A 22,546-nucleotide genomic window follows, 5' to 3' on the forward strand; every position below is an offset into this window, starting at 1 on the left:
GAAAGCCTTCAGCTCATTATGTGTATTACATTTATTGAATAAATGTGTTCAGCATGAAAGAGGAGTTTTGAAAAATATCAAGGTTGAAACGGTATAAACCATCAATCGAAGTACCAGAACTATAACTATACTTAATTCTTATATAAGAGACCACAATGTCTATATCCACAGACTTAAAACTTAGTACATCCAACTTTTTCATAGACATAAGATTTCTAGAACATTCAAAAACATAAAGACACCCTTTTAGCTCTAAAAGCACAGACCAATGTCAAGGATTATTCACAAGTCCCGATCCATTCAATTCAGTGCCTTCACTCCATTCCCATGTATTTTAGGTCCGCTTATGGGTTGGATCATAAGCAATTCCTGCACAACGTTCAAAACATGAGCAGCAGTACCAAAATCTAGCCACTAGGTATTATTATGACCTATAATGAGATTTGATTCCAAGAATATAAGAAAATTACATATACATTTCTCTTCGAACCATTTTTTCTTCTTGGGGCAGTCCTTCTTGAAATGACCACCTTTCTTGCAGAAATGGCATCTCAGCTTCTTTCCCATCTTCCCTTTGCTGCTGCTACCTGCAGGAACCGTCAACCATGAAAACTGCGATGTATAACCATATACAGTACATGTGCATCACTTCACACGCCATTAAATAACATCTGGCTGTCATAGTCCATGAAATCAGCGATAACAAAATTGATCCTTGAAAAGATACAGCGATGCAGCGATGGTGAATAAACAGTGAAGATCCAAATGCAAACAACTTGCAAATATTTCTTGCTGCAAACCTTGGGAAGTCTGGTGTTGCTGTGAAATGTTAGAGCCAGAAGCTTGCCCACCAGATTGCTGAAACTGTTGCTGTCCTGGTGCTGGCACAGGCTTCCTTCTTTGAGCATTTAGGATATTGACAATTTGCCTCTCGTATATAGGGATTTTTTCTCTAAAACCAGGCTGAATGCTGCTCTTGTTAACTTGCAGGAAATACAATGTGCGCTCCAACAATGCTTTAAAGCTATTCATCTCTTCATACTGGTCTGATGACTTTTGAGCTGGCATGTGGTTGTCAACATGTTGTATCTTCATAGATACTTTATTGTACAAATCATTGAGTTCTGCAAAGTACTGGTCTTTTAAGCTCTTAATCTGTGCAATAATAAACGAAAAAATAATAAATTGATTGCCAAGGCTACACATATCGACAAAAGCTTAAAAACTGAATAGAGCAAGACTTTCCATTAAGTTACACAAATGACATCCGGTCGCAAATACAAGCATGGCTGGCACAAAAAAGAAACTACGGCATCCATTGAAGGAATAATTTTTTTTTGCAAATTATATTAAAAATTAATGATCAAGGAAATATTGAGACCAAAAGGAAAGCAGCAAAAGGAATTTAGGGACGGGCAGGAAGTGAAAATCCTAACATTTTAATACTCAACGATGTCAGTTATTACATCTTGTATCGATCTCAATCAGTTGAATCTCGAACCTATTCCTGGCACTCTTTGTTAACAAACATTAGAAAGGTGCAAGTTAAAAGCTTGACAATGCTAATGGGAATGTAACATGCTTTACCATTTGATATAACTCCTCTTGCAAATCACCTGCACCTGTCTGACCAGTTTGAGACATCAACGGGATAACTGATGATTGTGCTGGATTAGTGCCTTGTGGAGGAAGGCCAGGTGCTGTTTTAGAAAATATACCATCGTTCAGACAAGGAACGCTTACTTCAAATTGCAACAAGAACACAGAAGCAACCAATGCAAAATATTACAGAAATAAAAATCGATAAAGTGAGCTGCATTTTCTGGAGAAGAAAGACAAGCATACTGAAAACAATTAGGAGCTGAGCCACAGATTGGTATCTCAATTCTCAAAAGAAAATTACCATGGTATAATCATTCAGAATGCATGTGCATCACTTTACACACCATTAAGTAATGAGTAACATCTAAAGCCCTGTTAGGATGCAAAATATTTTTGGAGTATTGGAAAAATATACCGCTTTTGCAAAATACTCTGGTTTCGGAAAACTATTAGGTGTTTGGATGCAACAAACCTTCTAGCTAAACTACAGCATGTGAAATATATAGCCATTTTTCGAAAATCCACTTGGGACATTTTTTGGGGGTTAGCTGAAGCGTCCCCACATAAGTAGAGATTAAATATGTTGCAAATATCAGTCCCAGGAGGCTGATAGCACATTTATTCAACAGATAATTCAGTTGTCGTACAACTCCCGAGGGAGCGGGCGTGAAAGCCACGTAGCGATAAGAAGCAAATTAATAACAGCGGCTAACCAAGCGACTGCCAAAAGACAGCACTCGGGATTACACGGCAGCAGAAGCATCTTGCGGAGGCCAACACCACAGACAGCGTTGGGTGCGGACACAACCTCCTACTCAAACTCCTCGGCGATGAAAGTCCGGGTTTTCCTCTGTAACAACGAAGCAAGGGTGAGTACAAAAGTACTCAACAAGTCCAACCCCATCCACGGAGGGGGTAACAATCAAGTATATGCACATGATATAACAAGGATAGGCTAAGGTTCATTTGCAATAAAGCTAGATTTTCAACACATGCACGAGTTTGTTTTCGAAAGAGTTTTTGCAAAGCTTTTCTTTAGTAACCGAAACATTGAGCGGGGTTGATCCTACACAAAGGATCCAAATTTTATTGCTATCAGACTCCCCGTCCGCCATAGCTCACGGCACAACTGCCGGACACTTCCAAAATCCAACACACACACCATGAAACCATCCATTCCCAAGTGCTAGTTATGTGACCAAGTCGTAACTCGTCCAATACCGTGGACACGGCTACCCGGATAGGTTTTAACTCTGCAGAGGTTGTACACTTTTCCCACAAGTAGAGTACCACAGCACGATCACTTTAGTGCTAGTGCGATCCTAACAAAGCCATTACTCACCTTAGCTAAGACTGACTAGTCCACACGGAAGCACCCAATGGGTTAACGACTCATCCACGAGGCCGTAACCGGGACCTAAGTCACCAAGATCTTACTCCTTTTCCATGGGCTCCCGTTGCTCACCAGCACACCCGAAGACTAACAGTTCAGCTAGTGGGATTTATGTTAAGCCGTTGCCCATACAACGGTCGAGTGGTTGCACGATGGTGGAATTAGGCAAGATGACACATCAACTCGGTCTTTAACCATGACAAGATGGATATCTCCCAACTTTGCTCAACCACTAAGGTACGAGCACAACGATCTGGCATTTCACACAAGAAACACCCATCCATCTCATCTACACATTCCTTGCCTTTGAACCCGGAAACCCATTTTCCCATTTGAACACACACACATTTATTCTCCAAATAAACCATCGTAATAATGATTGAAGTTGAGTAACGAATTCCTAAGCATTCTAGCAGTAGTTATCATCTAAACAGAGCAAGTCATATTTAGAGATAAACATAGGACAATAATGAATGATCGTAACAATCAAGGGGTAGCTATCCAACCATGTCTTGCAATCGAACAATATGCATTTTATAAAACAGGCCAATAGGTTGTGTTTGAAAAACTAGGAATTGAATATGCATCAAAGGATGAGATTGGACTTGCCGTCTTCAAAGCCTTCCGGGAGCTCCGGCTCGTGCTGCTGGTCCTCGGGCTCGGGCTCGCGGTCAAACTCCTCCTCGTGCTCCTCCTCGGGTACTCCGCGATTTACGGCACACACAAACGGGCACACAAATAAATAAAAGAAAATCGGCTTTTACCCGTTGAGCTCCGAACAGAAAACGCGAACGAAAAATAGGTAGGATGAGTATTTTTGGGAAATTTGGATATGGATCGGCGGAAGTATACTGGAGGATGACGTGGTCGAATTTGGGAGTAATTGGAGGAAGTTTGGCGCATGAAATAACGAGTTAAACATGGATTAGGGGCTTAAAAAGGAGTTTAGGACTAAACCGCGAGAAACTAGGGGCCTATTGGTAAATATCTTCGAGAGTGGAGGGGCTGATCTGTGAGGATCTCTTGAGAGTGGTGGAGGGACTCGTTTGCGAATAGGAAGAAAGAGGGGGTCAGATCGGAATTTTAGGGAATTTTCCCCTTTTCTTCTCCCAGGAACAGAGAGAGGGGAGTGGGGGAGTTGGCTGGCCGGCCGGGCTCACCGGCGGCGAGCCGTGGGCGGAGGGGGGTGGAGGAAGTGGAGGGGGCTCCATTTTGCCCCTTACCTGGAGTTGGAGAGGGAGAGGGGGCGGCCGGTGGTGGCTCGGGTGGCGGCGGCGCACGGAAAGAGCGACACAGGCGGCGGCGCACGGGTGGCGGTGGTGCTTGGTGAGGGAGGGAGCAAGGCAGCGGGTGGATGGATGGGGTGTGGCACGGCTTGGGAGAGGGGCGGTTGGGATGGCCCCCTTTTATAGCCGGCGAGGTGGGCTCCGGGCGGCAGCCGGTGGCGGTAGGGGCTCTGGTGACCGTGGTGCCGGCGGTGGGGGACGGGCGCCGGGGCGGCGCCGCGGTAGGCACGGGACGGGGCCGGCGTGGGCAGCGCAGGGGCACGCCGGCAGGGGAAGTGGGCGCCGGGAGGAGTAATGGCGCCGGGGTTGCGTGCGCCAGGAAGAAGAAAGGAGGAGAGAGAAAAAGGAAGGAGGAAGAAGAAAGAAGAAGAAAGAGAAGGAGAAAAAGAAAAAGAAAAGAGGGGGAAAAGGAGAAAACGATAAGGGGAAACCGGCGGCGATCGCGGCACGCGGTCGGAGCACGCGCGGCGGTCTGTTGACCGGCACGCGGCGAGAATTACGGGAGAGGATAAAAGGATGGTGTCGGCTTGGGTGCCGGGATAGCGAAATCGCCGGGAAGAGTTTGGATTTTCGGAAGCTCAACGATAAAAGATTTTGAAAGTGATTTTTAACGGGTGATTTTAGTTGGTGATTTTGCGGATGTTACATTAGCCAAGGTTCTGCATGCCTTTGGTTTATAAAACTACAGTTTCTTGATACCATAGTTTTTCTTAAACTACGACATGCAAACAGGCCCTAAAATTGGAATAACCCATGGAATTATCAATAATAAGATTTATCCCTCAAAAGATAATGCGATAATAATAAAATAAACCATGAAGATGCAAATGCAAACAAATTAGGTTACATGTGAAAGTACAAAACATGCACTCATCCGGTGAGAAGCAAAGCTATCTTAACATGGAAAGCAAATTTATTGCGCAAATATCTTGCTCATGATCAAGTTTTTAAGAAGCAAATACATCAACAACACAAGAAAGGGGCCTGCTGTCTATCAGTGTATGGTACCTGGACCGGGGGGGTTTTGATTTGGAATCACTTGAGCATTTCCAGGGTTCTCCATAGACAGCATTTTCAGAGAAATCTTCCGCAAATAATCAGACTGGATGATAGAAAAGAATAAGGACTTAAGATGTAGCTTTGCATTAATACAATTAATTAGTGTTTGTGCATGGGCCGTAATATGTTAGTGCGACAGTGGCCTAGTATGGTTAGCATAGTATACATGCATTGCTCCATCATCTTTGTGAGGATGATAAACAGATTCTATAATGAGCATCTAAAAAATGACCTAAAAGCTTTTCAGATTGTTCATAGATATCATTAACCCAACCTCATGACAAAAAAGTTCTGACTCTTCATGTGGAAGGTTGTAGAGTTAGGTTAAAAGTACCTGGTTGGTGGCTGCAGTATAAATTTTCTCTTCAAACCGCACAGCAATTTTTTGAAGCTCACTCAGCCCCTCAGGCACTGATACTGGCAGATGCTTCTTTAGAGTCTCCATTCTACACAAATAATGAAAGATGTGATACATTGAGAGATATACTAAGAAATGTGTTTGACTACCATCTAAGAAGTCTTGAACAAACTAGTAGGTCAAAAGCCCAGCATATGTACACAGGCTAGTGGTAAAAGTGGGATGGAATTTGTGGACAACTAACGCACAGACATAAGGTTGAACAAGTAAAATGGACAAATTTAAGTGGTAGGCATATACATGACAGAATAAGTAGTTGGGGGTAACGGACATTTATATTTTTGTCTCACATCATGTGTTGTCACCTGTACTGGCGGCATGCCCAATGCTGAAAGCTCCCACACAGGGCGGGGGTCTAGTTCTAGGCAGCTTTACCTTGCTTATTTTGTAAGGAGGATGATTTGACCAAAGGATCTCAGGACACAAAGTGGAGGCTACCACTGCGCCAGGCTCACCCTTCAAGCGGCAAGCTTATACATGACATAATAATAATTTTTGAACTTTTTTTCATCACATCATGAGTTGTTGCCGTGCACCCCAACCTAGAAAGAATCAAACGAATGGGAATGTCTCCTCCCATGTTCGAGGGGGGAAATATGAGCTGTTGCCGTGTGCAGGGGACATCAGCAGAATCTTTGTTATGCAGTTAAGGGCATACAATATAACGGCTCTTATCGAGACGCTTAAGGAGAGACAATAAATGCTACACCATTAAGCGCCTACCTCTGATGTCCTATTTTGTGGATGCTTAAATAGCTTTGTAAGGTTAAGAGCCAGCTAAGCGCCAGTGAGATTTTTTTTGCCTGTTATAAATGAAAAGATGAAACAGCCAAAGCTATGTCTTATTTTGCTTGGATTCGATGCAACAGGATTTTGCGCAGCAAAAGTTAAGTCAAATTTTGCATGGATTCAGTGCTGTAGGATTGCATGATAGGAAGATGATACTGTTGCAGCTCCAGAAAGGAAGAATACTCAGGTCCAGCAAAATTTTGGAACTTTGAGACCATCTTTTGTGACTTATGTAATTGCCGGTCAATTAGCTGAGATGGCAAGTGAGCTAGGTGTGCAATTAATTTGTTGGTTCAAACAAAAATAACCCAAATGGCCAAGCGCAAGCAACCAGCGTTGGTCATGGCTCTTAAGTTCCCTGCGTGTGTCTATCGTGCAGACATGACCTTGTAGTGATTCTATTTGTGTATATCTTGTAGCAAGCGAACAAGTAGTTTCTGCTTTCGATTTTGATAATCGGTGTAGAGATGTGTAATCTAGATAGGATGATGGATTGGATATCACGATACCCCTCTATCACGGGATACGGGTGAGCGATCCGCGAGGTAACAGACGATGCGATTTGTAGAAATTGGCAGATAAATCAGTAGGCCCATGCGCACAGATGGATCAGCAAACCCTAACCTAGTAGCATGATAGCATCCGCGCATCTAATTAGAAATTAGAAGAGGGGGGAAGGTGTCGACGGATCGATCGAATCGTAAAAGGAGCCGCCATGGCGAAAGCAGAGCAACTGAAATTTCTTCCCGTCAGAGAGGGGGAGGGGAAGGGAAGGAAGAGGGAGTGGACGCACATCTTATTGACGATCCTGCTGCGGGCCTCGGGCTGGAGCTGGGTGCGCCAGTCGCCTCCGGCGGGGGCGGCGGCGTTAGGGTCGACGCCACCGGCGGCAGCGACGGCCGCAGGATCGGCACCCTGCGTGGGGCGCCAGTTGGCGGCGCCGTCCATGGATTGCGACCCTTTCCCCTCAGACAAGCAAGAGCCAGCAGGCAGGAGAGGAATGGAGGTTAAGGCCTAACTTTTATTTAATAGTCAGCAGTGGAGCTTTTCAGCAGCCATCTGAAAACCTCTTAAGCAAGGGCCAAGGGCCAGGAGCACTCCGGCTGCGCCTCCGCACGTTCGCTCCAACACGAAGAAGCCGAAGTCGCACCAAATGGCCACGCCGAAGGAGCCGCTTCCGAGCATCGGCAAGAGGAAGCAGGAGCCGTTTTTGGGCTGCATGGCGGAGCTCAAAAAAGTAGCTCCGCGGTTCCAGCTCCAACTTCAGCCCCACACGCGAAGTGCTCGGCAAGGAGCGCTCCCAAGCGCGTCCTAAAGCATAACTTGCTGCTAGAACCCCTTTAACTGGATTCAATGTCAGATGGACCAGAAATGTAAAGCATGGTTGCTTTTGATATGCGTGAAGTTTACTTGCCCTTAATGTTATCCACTACACATGCAAGTGAATAAAATCATGAAATGGGTAATGTTGCCCAATCTCTTATGCCACAAGAAAGCCTTCAGCTCATTATGTGTATTACATTTATTTTCAATAATGTGTTCAGCATGAAAGAGGAGTTTCGAAAAATATCAAGGTTGAAACGGTATAAACCATCAATCAAAGTACCGGAACTATAACCATACTTAATTCTTATATAAGAGAACACAATGTCTATGTCCACAGACTTAAAACTTAGTACATCCAACTTTTTCATAGACATAAGATTTCTAGAACATTCAAAAACATAAAGACACCCTTTTAGCTCTAAGAGCACAGACCAATGTCAAGGATTATTCACAAGTCCCGGTCCATTCAATTCAGTGCCTTCACTCCATTCCCATGTATTTTAGGTCCGCTTATGGGTTGGATCATAAGCAATTCCTGCACAACATTCAAAACATGAGCAGCAGTACCAAAATCTAGCCGATAGGTATTATTATGACCTATAATGAGATTTGATTCCAAGAATATAAGAAAATTACATATACATTTCTCTTCGAACCATTTTTTCTTCTTGGGGCAGTCCTTCTTGAAATGACCACCTTTCTTGCAGAAATGGCATCTCAGCTTCTTTCCCTTCTTCCCTTTGCTGCTGCTACCTGCAGGAACCGTCAACCATTCGAACCATTTTTTCTTCTTGGGGCAGTCCTTCTTGAAATGACCACCTTTCTTGCAGAAATGGCATCTCAGCTTCTTTCCCTTCTTCCCTTTGCTGCTGCTACCTGCAGGAACCGTCAACCATGAAAACGGCGATGCATAACCATATACAGTACATGCGCATCACTTCACACGCCATTAAATAACATCTGACTGTGATAGTCCATGAAATCAGCGATAACAAAATTGATCCTTGAAAAGATACAGCGATGATGAATAAACAGTGAAGATCCAAATGCAAACAACTTGCAAATATTTCTTGCTTAAGCACACATAGTCAGGGATTTTTGGATTTAAGCACACGATGAAGTTATTTTTAAATCCTGTGCATGACGTTAGGGATGTGCTGTGTGCACCGGGTACCCCTGACCTGTTTACCATACATCCACAGAATTGCCACTCCACTGGAGATTCATGGCGTCATCATCTTTTGACGTCAGTTCAGGTCCCCCTAATCCAAACAGCCTGTGAGATCATGACTTGAACGTAGGAACTGAGAGTAACTCCAATAGATTGATTTCTCTCTTTCCCCTTTATCTTCATATAGGGGAATGCCCTTTCTGTTGGAGTTGCTCTGAGGCTAAGCAAAGTCGATTGAGGTTACTGGTGTGCACCCAAACCACCTAAGTTGGCTGTCCTCGTCAAGAAGAATCTGGACACCTATTCTTCTTAATACATATAACCGTTGAGTTCCTCCTAAGCTGATATGGTGTGTTTTTAGGTCATGACTTGGATTTCATGCACAGGCGGTTGTGTTGGAGTCCAAAACTGGCAGCAATGCCGACCAAGCTAAACCAGTCGGTCAGACCGGTTTCTCCGAGCGGTCTGACCGGTCTGGCTGCTGTAGCCGGTCTAGCACGAGCCAGCTGGTCTGACCGGTTGCCTCGACCGGGCAGACCAGTCAGCCCGAATCCGAGGCAAAATTAGGAGTCCTGGTCGACTTGGAGTTGAAACGGGATTTCCTTGCGGGAAAAGACCTCCCACCCTATAAATATCGAGAGCCTTGGCCGATTGAGGGCTAACACCCAATCAACAAATAAATCTTTCTACCCTTTTATCTCAATTCTCAAAAGAAAATTACCATGGTATAATCATTCAGAATGCATGCGCATCACTTTACACACCACTAAGTAATAAGTAACATCTAAAGCCCTGTTAGGATGCAAAATATTTTTGGAGTATTGGAAAAATATACCGCTTTTGCAAAATACTCTGGTTTCGGAAAACTATTAGGTGTTTGGATGCAACAAACCTTCTAGCTAAACTACAGCATGTGAAATATATAGCCATTTTTTGAAAATCCACTTGGGACATTTTTTTGGGGTTAGCCAAGGTTCTGCACACCTTTGGTTTTATAAACTACAGTTTCTTGATACCATAGTTTTTCTTAAACTACGACATGCTGAGTATTGTGAGTATATCAGTTGCACAAAGGATGGTTTTGTCGCTGCTGTATTAAAGCCAATTGATGATCGGCTAGGCTATCGCATATAATGTAATGGATGTAAATCTAGAATGGCTGCAGCAGAGGCTAGAATACTATCGGGCGCAAAAGAACGATATGTGTGAGGCCATTGAGGACCTTGATGACATGAGTAAATTAGGGCAAGGGTTTACGTCGGCCGATCCTCTGGAGGAGGCGGATATTAGTGATGGTACTATACCAAGGCCGATGTTTGTAAACAAAAATCTTGAGCCTACTTTTAAGACCGATTTAATAAAGTTGTTGAAAGAGTATATCGACTGTTTTGCATTGAATTATACTGAAATGTCTGGTTTAAGCCGCGAGCTTGTTGAGCATCGACTGCCTATCAAACCTGGTTTCCGGCCTCATAAACAACCTGCTAGGCGTTTTAATCCTATTATTTATGACCGAGTGAAAGAAGAAATCAATCGGTTGCTTGATGCTAAGTTTATTGGCCTTGTCGATATGATGATTGGGTTTCTAATATTGTGTCTGTTGAGAAGAAAGGTACGGGTAAGCTCCGTGTATGTATTGATTTTAGAGATCTTAATAGAGCTTCGCCTAAAGATGAATATCCTATGACTATAGCCGATGTACTTATTAATGTTGTATCTGGTCATAGAATAATTAGCTTTCTTGACGGCAATACTGGATACAATCAAATCTTTATGGCCAAAGAGGATATATCCAAAACGGCCTTTGTGTGTCCAGGATTTGTCGGTTTGTTTGAGTGGGTCGTTATGACGTTTGGCTTGAAGAATGCTGGTGCTACTTATCAAAGGGCTATGAACTTGATTTTTCATGATTTGCTTGGAGTAGTACTCGAAGTATATATCGACAACATTGTTGTAAAATCAGCCGGGCCAGAACCCAACTTGGCTGATTTGAGAATTGCATTAGAGAGGATGCGTCAGTATGGTTTGAAGATGAATCCACTCCAATGCGCTTTTGGTGTATCGGCTGGAAAGTTCTTGGGCTTTGTAGTGCATGAGAAAGGTGTTGAGATTGATCCTAAAAAGATTGAATCTATTAGAAAACTACAAACTCCTACCTGCAAAAAAGAGTTGCAGAAGTTCTTGGGCAAGATGAATTATTTGAGGAGATTTATTTGCAACTTGTCCGGGAAGGTGAATGCGTTTACTCCTTTACTTCGGTTGAAGAATGAAGCTGATTTTATTTGGGGGGCAAAACAGCAAGAAGCATTTGAGGAAATTAAGAATTATTTATCTTCACCGCCTGTTCTTCAGGCTCCAAAGTATGGTATTCCTTTTAAATTATATATAGCTGCCGAAGAGGGTGTCATTGGGGCTGTTTTGACTCAAGAAACCGAAAGGAAGGAGCATGTTATTACTTATGTGAGTAGAAGGATATTGGATGCCGAGACAAGGTACATTTTTATTGAAAAATTATACTTATCATTATATCATGCTTGTACTAAATTGCGGCCTTATTTATTATCAAATACTTGCATAGTAGCTTGTCAAACCGACATAATTAAATACATGTTGCAAAAACCTATTTTAAGCGGTAAAATCGGCAAATAGGTTTATGCTCTCATCGAATATGATCTGGTTTGTGAACCGTTGAAATTGATGAAAGGACAAGTTGTAGCCAATTTTATTGTTGAGCATAGAATTAATGAGCAACTTGATTTAGATGTCGGTTATATCACTTTTATCCCTTAGAAGTTGCATTTTGATGGATCGGTTTGCAAAAGTGGCTGCGGTGTTGGTGTGGTGCTTATTTCATCCAACGGGGCTGTTTTTGAGTTTCTTAGCCGATTGTACCACAAGTGTACCAATAATCAAATTGAATATAAAGCCTTACTATTCGATTTGGAAATTTTGCAAGAGATGGGGGTAAAGCATGTTGAAGCTTACGGTGATTCCTTACTGGTGTTACAACAAGTATCCACGGTATGCCAATGCCTGGATGGTTTCCTAAATACTTATCTTGATAAATGTCTAGACACCATATCTTGTATGGATGAATTTGCTATTTATCATGTACCAAGGGAAGAGAATTCGAGGGCTAATGCTCTAGCACAACAAGCGTCTAGCTATAACGTCCAGAAAAGGAACTTCATGAAAGAAAGCCGACGCTTTGTGAGGCCGAGTGTTATGTTCTGGAGGGACCAGTCCGACCAGCTTCCGAAACCGGTCTGACCGCCCAACCAACCGGTCTGACCGGTCCATCTGAAGAAAATCCCACTTCGGCCGTGGATCGTTCGAAATTCGCTAAGGACGAAGTGGATGAATGGAGGGCACCTCTGATTAATTATTTGCGGGATCCTAAGTATTCAGTTGATAGAAAAGTCCAACGGTGGGCGGTCAAGAAGGTGAGTTGTATCGTCGGACAATTGATGGGTTACTTCTAAAATGTTTAGATTCTGATCAGGCCAGATTAGCTATGGCAGAGGTGCATGAAGGAGTTTGTGGTACGCATCAATCGGCTCGTGTGATGAAATGGCTCCTTAAGTGAGCTTACTTTTATTGGCCTAATATGATAGCCGATTGTTTTCGTTATTACAAAGGTTGCGAAGGATGTCAGAAATTTGGGGATGTTGAGTTGGTACCTGCTTTATCGATGCATTCAATTATAAAGCCATGGCCGTTTAGAGGATGAGGATTGGATTTTGTTGGCAAGATTCATCCTTCTTCATCAAAAGGACATTGTTTTGTGATTGTGGCTACTAATTATTTTACCAAGTGGACTGAAGCAATTCCCCTTAAAAATATGACACATCGAGAGGTGATTGAGTTTATCAAAGAGCATATTATACACAGATTTGGTACTCCGCAGACTTTGACTACGGATCAGGGGACGTCATTCATATCTAAAGAGGTGCGTGAGTTTGTGGAATCTTATGGTATTAAATTACTCAATTCATCTCCTTATTATGCCCAAGCCAATGGTCAAGCTAAGTCTAGCAACAAAATGTTGATAAAGCTTATTAAGAAGAAGATAGAAGACAATCCTAAAAAAATGGCACGAGGTATTATCTGAAGCTTTATGGGCTCATCATATTTCTAGACATGGCGCAACTGAAGTTATTCATTTTGAGCTTGTCTATGGTTAAGAAGCCGTTTTGCCCGTTGAGGTAAATCTAGGTGCATATAGGGTGGCTAAGCAGAATGATCTTGATTTCGACACATACTATGCCTTAATGATGGATAATATTCACGAGGTGACCGACAAGCGGATGGAGGCTTCAGTGGAAATTGAAAAGGACAAAATTCAGGTGGTGAGAACATACAACAAGAAGGTCAAAGCCAAAACATTTCAGGTAGGAGATCTTGTGTGGAAGACGATTCTACCTATAGGAACCAAGAGCAATAAATTTGGAAAATGGTCTCCAAGTTGGGAATGGCCATATAAGATTACAACTGCGCTTCAGGGAAATTCCTACATGGTGGAGACTTTAAGTGGATTTCAACTACAAAGAGCTCTGAATGGGAGGTACTTGAAGAAATACCATCTAAGAGTTTGGCAAGATGCTTAAAACAATATGACCGATGTTTTGAAATATCGTCCTTAGAAGCAAATGGCCGGTGGGATCTATCGCCCTTAGTTTATTTCTTAGCACGCAAGTTTTACTAAGAAACAGGGGGACATGTGTTGGAGCCTAAAAGTGGCAGCAATGCCGACCAGGCTGAACTAGCCGATCAGACCGGTTTCTCTGAGCGGTCTGACCGGTCTGGCTGTTGTAGCCGGTTTGGCACGAGCCAGCCGGTCTGACTGGTCAGACCGGTCTGCCCGAGTCCGAGACAAAATTAGGAGTCCTGGTCAAATTGGAGTTGAAACGGGATTTCCTTGCGGGAAAAGACCTTCCACCCTATAAATATAGAGGGTCTTGGCCGATTGAGGGCTAACACCCAATCGACAAACAAATCTTTTTACTCTTTTATCTCAAACCTTAGCTTTTCCAACCTCTTGCTCTCCTCCTTCGTTTTGACAGCGTTTGAGGACGTTTTGAATAGCCTGACCGATCTCAAAGCAACCCTAGGCTCGCCATCTCCGACAGGGCCCCTCCCGAGGTGGTGAACATATGTTTTCGCGGAGCCTCTGAGAGGACGGGTCTAACCGACCCCTTGATCGGTCTGACCGGCCAGGTGCAGAAGTGCCGGCGAGGTGATCTTCTGGTACACACGCGAGCTAGCGCACTCGTGTGTTGACCGAAAAAAACGTCAACAGGTTGGTTTGTAAATTTCACGCATCGATTAATTTGGAATTTAGGGCTTCAAGTTGAGCAAAGGCTTGTGTTACCGTTGGGGAAAGATTTCTTTTTTTTTTCTTCTGTTTTTTTCTTACTCGTAGTCGTTTTCTTGATAAGGAAAGAAAAACAGAGCAAATATATAGATAGCACAAAGTGCAACATAGGATGTGTTGTGTATGGTACCTGGATCTGATGGTTTCAGAATTGGACTGACTTGAGCGTTTCCAGGGTTGTGCTGTGTCTTTGTGTAGGTCTCCACAGCCAGCATTTTGAGAGCAATCTTGCGCAAATAATCAGACTGAGCGGTACAAAAGAACAAGTATTGAAGTTGTGGTTTGTCAATGATAGGATAGGAATTTGCAGGTGCAGAATTTGCAAGTACCTGGCTGGAGGCTGCGGCATACATCTTGTCTTCAAATCGCACAGCGATCTTTCGAAGCTCAATCAGATCCTCTGGCAGTGGCGGTGGTACTGGGATATGCTTCGTCAGAGTCTCCATTCTGCACAGGCACAGCACATATAGACATATAGTGATTGATTATTAGAGCTGGGGGCTAGTGGGATGAAGGAAGAAAGAGCCGGAAGAGGGGGAAAGGAAGAGGAAGAGGAAGAGAAAAGTGGTGGAGGTACATCTTGTTGACGATCCTGTTGCGCGCCGCGGGCTGGAGCTGCGAGCGCCAGTCGGCGTCCATGGCTTGGCACGCACCCTAGCAAGGCAGGACGGATCTGTCGGTTTGGTTGCTGCGGGAGGGAGGAGACGAGACGACGGGCGACTCGCCCTCTCGCAGTCGCAGGCAGCCCTTCCAAAATCCAACGCAACTCAGCAAGGAAAGCGACACTACAGGGGAGGAAGGCAAAAAACAACAAAAAAAATAAAGCATATTATGTTGAGAGTGGGATTTGAACCCACGCCCTTTCGGACCAGAACCTTAATCTGGCGCCTTAGACCAACTCGGCCATCTCAACTAATTGCACGACTGTTCTACCAAAACTTATTTGACAGATAACAAATCAGAGGTATTGGATGCTCTATCAGTTTGTTGCATGCGTCATCATTGATCTTATGATACTGTGAGTATGTGATAGCCTTTCTTCTCGGGGCGTCGCCAATTGCACATTTTAAAAAAATAAAAAATAAAATACCTGCCTTCGCGCTACTTATAACCACTTGGGAATGGAAAATACTAGCATTACACACCCTTATAGGCATGTGTTATAAAACCGTATCAGCAAACAAGTGATCATCACTTGAGCCCATTAGTCATTGTAAAGAAGTTGCATGGAAGGCGAGGCTGTCAATTGCGCTATCTATACATTTATTTATGGATAGTTGGATTACAGATGAAGAAATGAAAAAGTAGTCTATGCATCCACAGGTGTGGATGTCCTTGAATCAGCTGGAGGATGATGCATTTATCATCATTTATTTATTTATCTCGACCGACAAATTGATATGGGTGAACAGCATCGAAATGCATCATCGATCCGATCGTGTGCTGCTCGCCGCCTCCTCCATCTCTATCTCATAAATTGGGGGATGTTGCCTAGCTAGCTAATTCAGATCATCGTCAACTATAATAAGCACAATAATTGATCAAGAGATCCATCGATCCAGGTGATGACGATGAGCGAATGGGATCGCCATGGCCTGGGCTGGGACCTCACCGAGCTCATCCTCTCCAAGCTGCCGCTCCGGTCCATGGTCCGCGCGTCAGCCGTGTGCAGGGCGTGGCGCGACGTGCTGCTGGCTCATCATCATCATCATCATCATCGCCCCTGGCTCTTCCTCCACGGCCACAACAACGTCGTCCCCCGCCTCGGCCGCACCGCCTTCGCCTACGACCCTGCCGCACCCGACTCGTGGGTCTCATTCTCCCTCCCGCCCGGCTGCTTCGCCGGCGCCGGCGGCTTCGCCTTCGCCTCGCCCTCCCCCTCCCGCCTCGCCTTCGCGCCGCTCCTCCGCGAGGGCGACGCCGCCTGGCGCCACGCCCCGACGCTGGCCTCCTCCCGCTGCAGCCCCGTCGTGGCCGCACTCCCGTCCTCCTCCACGGACACATCATCAGGCGTGTTCCTCGTCGTCGGCGGCGCGCGCTTCGTCGGCGGCCTCGTCGACATCGAGGACGGCCGCCTGCCCACGGAGCTCTACCACCACGACGTCGACACGTCGTCGCGGTGGGAGCAGTGCGCGCCCCTCCCCGCGGAGTTCGGCAGCTCCTCCTCGCTCTGCCTCTCCTCCGCTGTGGTGGGCGCCGGCCGCTTCTTCTTCGTCTACGGCACCTACTCGTGCACCGTCTCGGCGTTCGACCTGTCCCGCCGCGCCTGGACGCCGGCGCGGGAGCTGCGCCCGGCGCCGGGGCTGGTGGCGGCGTTCCTGGCGTCGGGCCGCGGGGGGCGGCGGCTGCTGCTGGCGGGGGTGGACCAAGGAGGCGCCGGGGCGTTCGGGGTGTGGGACGTGGACCCGGAGACGCTGGCGGCGAGGAAGATCGGGGAGATGCCGCCGGAGCTGCGGGAGCTGATGATGAGCATCAGCCAGGAGGACGTGGCGGTGCGCTGCGTCGGGGAGGACGGCCTGCTCTACGTGGTGAGCGACGAGCAGCACAGGGCGTACCCGGCGTGCGCATGCGAGGTGGTCGGCGACGGCGGCGGCGATCGTCTGTGGTGCAGATGGAGCAAGCTGCCGCCGCTGCCGGTGGCGGGAAGCAGCGCGCTCATCAGCCGCTTCCACAAGATGGTGGCCTTCTGCTCGCCGGTGCTCCTCCGGCACCACCTCGTCAACCTCAATTAGTTGGTTAGTCCTCGTCTCCTGGATCAGAGGCTTCCATTTCCATGGAACTCGCACGGTCGCAGCAGCCAAGACTGAAGAACTACAGCAGCAAGTCAGCAACAAGACTGGAGAAAGAACAAACCTATCAACAAACAAAAATACTGCAGGATACAAAAAGCATTCCCAACCCAATCCAGAAAACAGAATACAAACAAATCTCCCACTTCCATCGCCTCATCACTTCCATTCCACATGCCCATTTCGTATAACCAGGCAAGTCAAAAACATGCCATACAAGACTGTGTGTACCAATGCAAAAAAGAAAAAAAAAACTCGATATGCAACTTGCCATGATTGTACCTGTATATTCCCTTCTGTAAAGCATGGATTGAGGACATAAGACAAGGCCCAAGTTCATTCATGTTATACAGGGTGGATTCACAATTCACAACACATCCACATAACACAGTTGGGTCCCTTTGTGCCAACCATTTACCACATCAGTACTACACTAGTAAAAGGGATCTAGCATACCTGTAACTGCCCCGTGAGCCAGCCCTCTAACCGCACCAGCAGTATCGGCAGCAACTAATCCAAGGTTTGGTGAAATGTGAGCAGCTAGAAATACCCTCAGTTCTAGAATTTAACAAACTAGAGGGTGCAACCTATGGCAAAACTAAACCAATGTATGGCTACCCAAAAAATTCCTCACATAGCCTATCCTCCAAAAAAAACCAGTAAGCCTTCGGTACATTGCGCTCCACAGCTAGCTAGCATCATCTTGCACTCGGCTACGATCCATCAGATTCCATAATCGATGCTCAGCTCTCGCATCGGTGGGATTGTCTCCATGGCAAAAACCATCAGGTGAGGGCAGCGTTCATCCTCGTTGCCACGGACTACAAACTGAAGAAACACATTGGGAGTGCAGCTGTGGCTAATGTAGCAGGCCACGTTCCTCTTATGGGACACGTCCAGAACGTAACCTGGCCCTCCAAACTCCGCGAACTGGGGTACCCTCTTGCTTGGGTCGACGGCTGAGGCATCTCCCCATTCCCTCCATCGCTCTGGAAAGCGCTTCGGGTCGATGATGCAGCGATCCTCCATCAATGCTTTGCCTGAATGATCGTCCATGACGACCACATCCCCACTGAACTCACACACGAAGGCACCCGGCGGTATCAAGTCCAGCGCCCTGACACCCCAGCCTGTCTCAGGGGAGCGGAACACCTCCAGCCGGTGCTTCATCCCTCGCTGTGTCACCCGGTTCACGCAGGTCATGGGGCACCCACACAGAGCACCGCATTCGTACACCACCGGCCTTCCCAGCACCAGAGTGCCATCCTCATTGTACACTGGTCCTCCGGCGTTCTTCCTCTCGCATCTGCACTTGGAGACACAGTCCATCGCGCAATGGCAGCCCCTCTGCCGCTTGCCCGGCCCGGGCACTGGGGGCACCGGAAACTCAGGGCGGACGGTGTACTCAAATTGCAGGGGAGACCTGTCGTCATCCAGCTTGTTGCAGACGGGGAAGCGAAGGACCTCCGTCCCCTTGGAGAGGTCGAGCGAGATGTACCTGGGCGGGCGGATTCTGGCGTCCATGGCGTCCTTGAGCTGCTTGGCGGTGTGCCAGCTCTTGCTGCCAAGCTCGTCCTGGCCCGGGAGGCGCACGAGCTTGAACTTGCAGACGTCGTGGCCGGACTTGCCGGGGCCGAAGGTGGAGCTGACGACCCTGTAGAGGCCGTCGTAGACGTAGACCTTGCGGTGGGTGCTGGGGCCCAATTCGCAGATGTGGCCGCGGATGACGCGCACCTCGACGCCGTAGAGGTAGCTGTTGTGGAGCGCGAGGTTGCCGCGCTCGAGCGTCTGGTCGGCGTGGTGGTCGACTCGGTTGCGCTGGCGGCCGCCGCTGCCGGTGTAGACGAGGACGTCGCCGGTGTCCTCGTCGTCGAGGTATCCTCCAGAGGAGACGATGCTGGTGGCGACGGGGTGGCCCTCGTCGACGAGGCTGGCGGGGATGTAGCCGATGCCGGCCTGCGGCGCGGTGTGGAGGCCGACGACGCAGAGCTCGGCGCGGTAGTAGAAGGCGTCGCCGATGAGGACGCCGGGGATGTCGCCGACGATGCGGACCTCGCGGTGAAGCCAGTGGCCAGCGGAGAGCATCCGGCTGGAGGCGCGGAGGTCGGCGCGGTTGCGGGCGCCGGCGGAGGGCTCCTGGCGCTGGTAGGCGCCGCGGAGCGCCTCGAAGGTGAGGCGCGCGCGGCGGACGAGGGCGCGGTAGTGGAGTTGGTCGGGCGGGCCGAGGTTGGAGACGCGCACCACCTCAGTGACACTGCGCGCGCGCTTCTTGGTGGATCCGCCCGCGCCTGGCTCTTCTTGCGGCATCTGCTGCAGCTCCTGCCGAGGGGGTGGGATAGGTGGGGGAGGGGCGGCGGCGGGGAACGAGGGGCAGCGGAGGCGGGCGGCGAGGGCTTGGAGGTGGAGCTGGGATCGGCGAAGGCAGTTGGCGAAGTAGGCATCGTCGTCAGGGGAGGGAGCAAGCTCCTGGTGGAGGGCGTCGCAGAGCTCAGGGGTGAGCGCGAGCGTCAGCGGCGGCGGCGGTGCGACGGGGATGGGGGTTTGGGATGGGATTGGGCCGTCGGGGTCGGGTTTGGGGATGACGGGAAATTGCGAGAGGAGGTGGGCAATTTGAGGCGGCGGCGGCGGGGGAGAGGGCTCCATCGGTGAGGGAGACGAGGGGTCCGGTGCTGGGAGCGTGAGCGCTGCGGTGGAGACGCCAAGAGAGAGAGAGAGAGAACCCGACCGAAATCTTCTCCTCCTTCTGTCACTCCCTCACCCAGTCACCCACCGACCGGAGAGCCATTTTTAGGCCCGGCACGAAAAACCCGGCCCGACTATGGTGTGTTATTGGATGGGCTTTTGAGCCCAGCCCAAGAAGGGAATCTATCCCATTCACCACAAAGTCCCCACCACAGATCGTGTTGTGGCCGGAGTCGAGAGAGACAAACGAGAAGAGTCGAGAGAGATTCCGATGCCGCCGCCGATTCCGATGCCGCCGGACATGACCCTCCGCCGCCTCCCCACGGCCATCCTGGGCCTCTCCCCTTCTCTCCCGTGTTTGCTGTCTCGTCCCCGCCTCTACCTCGCCGCACGTCGGCCCAGGGCCGTCGCCGCCCGGGCCTCCTCCTCCTCCTCCTCACCGGACTCGTCCTTTGGCGCGCGGATGGAGGATTCCGTCAAGAAGACGGTGGCCGACAACCCCGTCGTCATCTACTCCAAGTCATGGTGCTCGTAAGATCAACAGCCCCAACTCAGCCAAACCTAGTAATGATTCATTAGCTTCATTATCTGATTCCATATGCTCAACGTGGGCAGATATTCCATGGAGGTGAAGGCGCTCTTCAAGCGGATCGGCGTGCAGCCGCACGTCATCGAGCTCGACCATCTCGGTTCGTCCCCCTTCTCCATTGTCCTTCCGAATTGCCTGTGCAACTGAACTCATAGATATTACCATTACCATTGAATGTCCAACCGTGACATAGTGCGGGTGGCAATGTTACTGAATAATTAGGGGATTTGAGATGGAGATGTAATTCTTCTGTTCAAAACTCTGACTTCCTGGACAATTTGGGTCGTGGCTGTTATAAAAGTTTGTTTTCAGATATGCATACATGCATGAACAAGTGCTCCTGATCACCCAAACAATTCAGAATTCAAAGTCTCGCAAAAGCTCTACAGCAGTTTGAATTTTTCCAAGCCTGTAGGTTTAAAATAACACCGCTCCATCAAAATTGGGTATCGATATCTTGTGGCCAATGTCTGTCCTTGTTCTACCATTGGATGTCATCAACAGCTGTATACTTATCACTGCTGCTTACCTTAAGTCAGCCAAATGCGCTATGGTCATACCCAGTTTTCTCCCTGTGTGATATAAATGTTTGTAGCTGTACTCTATGTTGTCCTGTGGAAGATGTCAAACATGATTGTCCTTTCAAGTCTCGTTCCTCACATTCTTCACTTGGCTGGCCTTTCATAATTGTAACCTGCATGTTCACTGTTGTGTTTGATGTTCAGCTTCAGCGCTATCAATTGCAAGCCCCGTAACATACAAACACACATCAAACAGTTGCTTGAACCAATGCATATAGGCTGCTGGGATTTATAAGTACTTCTTGATTCCTAACAAATCTACATGTTTATGTTCTTATGCAACTGACAGCTGATCCATTTCAGGCGCTCAAGGACCACAACTACAAAAGGTTTTAGAGAGGCTGACTGGACAGTCTACTGTTCCTAATGTTTTCATTGGTATGTCAGGTTTTTACTCTACCTAGCTTAGCTTTTCTCATTTGTTCATGACTCATTGACAAAATTCCCTCAATGATCTTTCATATTAAGTAGGGATACTGCAGTTGTTTTCCTTAAAGTGCAAATCCTGATACATATGGGTAACCTTCGCAGTTTGTCACCGCACAGAAATGAATCCGCATATGTGCATCAGTTATTTTGATTTACATTGTATGACTCGCATACATCTAACTAAGTAACTATTTCTTTTTTTATTCCAGGTGGAAAACATGTTGGTGGCTGTACAGGTATTATACATGTGCTCTATGTTAAATGCTAATCAGTCTTTACAGTTATATATACATAATGCGTACAATGTGGCAATTGATGTATGTGCACCTGCAACAAGAGATTAGATGAGAGCGTATTCTGCATGCTAACCTTACAATACTTTTCCATGCTATAACTAATAAGCTATCTCAGCTAATCTGCGACATGACACGTGAGGTAATTGAGAGGCTAGCTGCTGTGATTTGGTTCAGCCAAATATGCATATTCTTGTACCTCTATCTAGGAAAATAATAAAAGAAAACAGGCCATCTTGAATTTCTGCTATGTATAAATACCTGCGCCATGACTCCATCTGCATTACAAGGTGAGAATTGCATATGTTTTCTGAGCAGCTGGCATCTGCCCAGCATGATGCAAAAGACCATTGATGATGTGCATGCATGTTTCCCACTTCCGCTAGTCTGTTAGTAATGTCTATTGTAGAAAAGAAAAGGAACGCTAATACCAGCATGCTCTCGTCTTATGTTGTAGATACTGTGAAGCTGCATCGCAAGGGTGAGCTAGCTAGCATGCTGTCGGAGCTGGATATCAACACTAACAACTCATGACGAGATGGAGCGCGGTTTGCGGAGGATGGATTTGAGGCTTGAGAGACTTGTATTGAGTTGTTTTAGGCTTTTTGCAGATCCATTATGTTGCCGTGTGGCAAAACTGTAGTCATTTACACATTTTTGTTTGGTTACTACACCGAGTGAGACACGGAACTTGACTTTCCAACAATGCAATGCCTGCGGTTAAGATGAGATTGAATGGCCTGAAAAGCGCGGTGGTGTTGGACT

The 22,546-nt window shown here is 47.2% G+C and overlaps 5 protein-coding genes and 1 non-coding gene across 12 annotated transcripts; 2 read left to right on the plus strand and 4 right to left on the minus strand.

Annotated features, from left to right (window-relative positions):
- Nucleotides 1-7: 7 nt before the first annotated feature.
- LOC140223035 (uncharacterized) lies at nucleotides 8-7,597 on the minus strand. Of its 4 annotated transcripts, none has more exons than XM_072294339.1 (8): nucleotides 7,341-7,597; nucleotides 5,675-5,786; nucleotides 5,290-5,383; nucleotides 3,605-3,697; nucleotides 1,588-1,700; nucleotides 801-1,155; nucleotides 491-587; nucleotides 8-369 (listed from the first exon to the last, which is right to left on the minus strand). In XM_072294339.1, exons 1-8 carry the CDS (start codon nucleotides 7,493-7,495, stop codon nucleotides 357-359), a joined length of 1,032 nt encoding a protein of 343 aa, XP_072150440.1. In that variant the 5' UTR covers nucleotides 7,496-7,597; the 3' UTR covers nucleotides 8-356. The 4 variants fall into 4 exon arrangements, with proteins under 4 accessions (XP_072150440.1, XP_072150439.1, XP_072150438.1 ...); XM_072294338.1 differs by having other exon boundaries at nucleotides 477-587; nucleotides 7,341-7,596; XM_072294337.1 differs by having other exon boundaries at nucleotides 471-587; nucleotides 7,341-7,595.
- A 553-nt stretch (nucleotides 7,598-8,150) lies between these two features.
- LOC117859626 (uncharacterized) lies at nucleotides 8,151-15,205 on the minus strand. 4 transcript variants are annotated; one of them, XM_034742783.2, is made up of 5 exons: nucleotides 14,996-15,205; nucleotides 14,748-14,865; nucleotides 14,549-14,645; nucleotides 8,510-8,749; nucleotides 8,151-8,408 (listed from the first exon to the last, which is right to left on the minus strand). In XM_034742783.2, coding segments are annotated over exons 1-5 (519 nt in total). In that variant the 5' UTR covers nucleotides 15,058-15,205; the 3' UTR covers nucleotides 8,151-8,406. The 4 variants fall into 4 exon arrangements, with proteins under 4 accessions (XP_034598674.1, XP_034598673.1, XP_034598672.1 ...); XM_034742782.2 differs by having other exon boundaries at nucleotides 8,530-8,749; nucleotides 14,549-14,663; nucleotides 14,996-15,204; XM_034742781.2 differs by having other exon boundaries at nucleotides 8,516-8,749; nucleotides 14,549-14,663; nucleotides 14,996-15,202.
- Nucleotides 15,206-15,250: 45 nt separating this feature from the next.
- TRNAL-AAG (transfer RNA leucine (anticodon AAG)) lies at nucleotides 15,251-15,331 on the minus strand. The gene has a single exon. It is a non-coding gene; the product is annotated as a tRNA-Leu (tRNA).
- A 361-nt stretch (nucleotides 15,332-15,692) lies between these two features.
- On the plus strand, nucleotides 15,693-17,550 carry LOC117861997 (F-box/kelch-repeat protein At3g24760). The gene has a single exon (XM_034745503.2). It carries the CDS (start codon nucleotides 15,984-15,986, stop codon nucleotides 17,148-17,150), a length of 1,167 nt encoding a protein of 388 aa, XP_034601394.1. The 5' UTR covers nucleotides 15,693-15,983; the 3' UTR covers nucleotides 17,151-17,550.
- Nucleotides 17,469-19,960, minus strand: LOC117859500 (histone-lysine N-methyltransferase family member SUVH9). Its single transcript, XM_034742621.2, has one exon. The coding sequence runs from the start codon at nucleotides 19,848-19,850 to the stop codon at nucleotides 17,931-17,933; it is 1,920 nt and encodes a 639-aa protein (XP_034598512.1). The 5' UTR covers nucleotides 19,851-19,960; the 3' UTR covers nucleotides 17,469-17,930.
- Nucleotides 19,961-20,086: 126 nt separating this feature from the next.
- LOC117859503 (monothiol glutaredoxin-S10) lies at nucleotides 20,087-22,510 on the plus strand. The gene is made up of 5 exons (XM_034742624.2): nucleotides 20,087-20,420; nucleotides 20,505-20,578; nucleotides 21,363-21,437; nucleotides 21,698-21,724; nucleotides 22,239-22,510. Exons 1-5 carry the CDS (start codon nucleotides 20,161-20,163, stop codon nucleotides 22,313-22,315), a joined length of 513 nt encoding a protein of 170 aa, XP_034598515.1. The 5' UTR covers nucleotides 20,087-20,160; the 3' UTR covers nucleotides 22,316-22,510.
- Nucleotides 22,511-22,546: the final 36 nt, after the last annotated feature.

This window comes from Setaria viridis, chromosome 6, assembly GCF_005286985.2.
Source record: "Setaria viridis chromosome 6, Setaria_viridis_v4.0, whole genome shotgun sequence".
Classification (NCBI taxonomy): domain Eukaryota; kingdom Viridiplantae; phylum Streptophyta; class Magnoliopsida; order Poales; family Poaceae; genus Setaria; species Setaria viridis.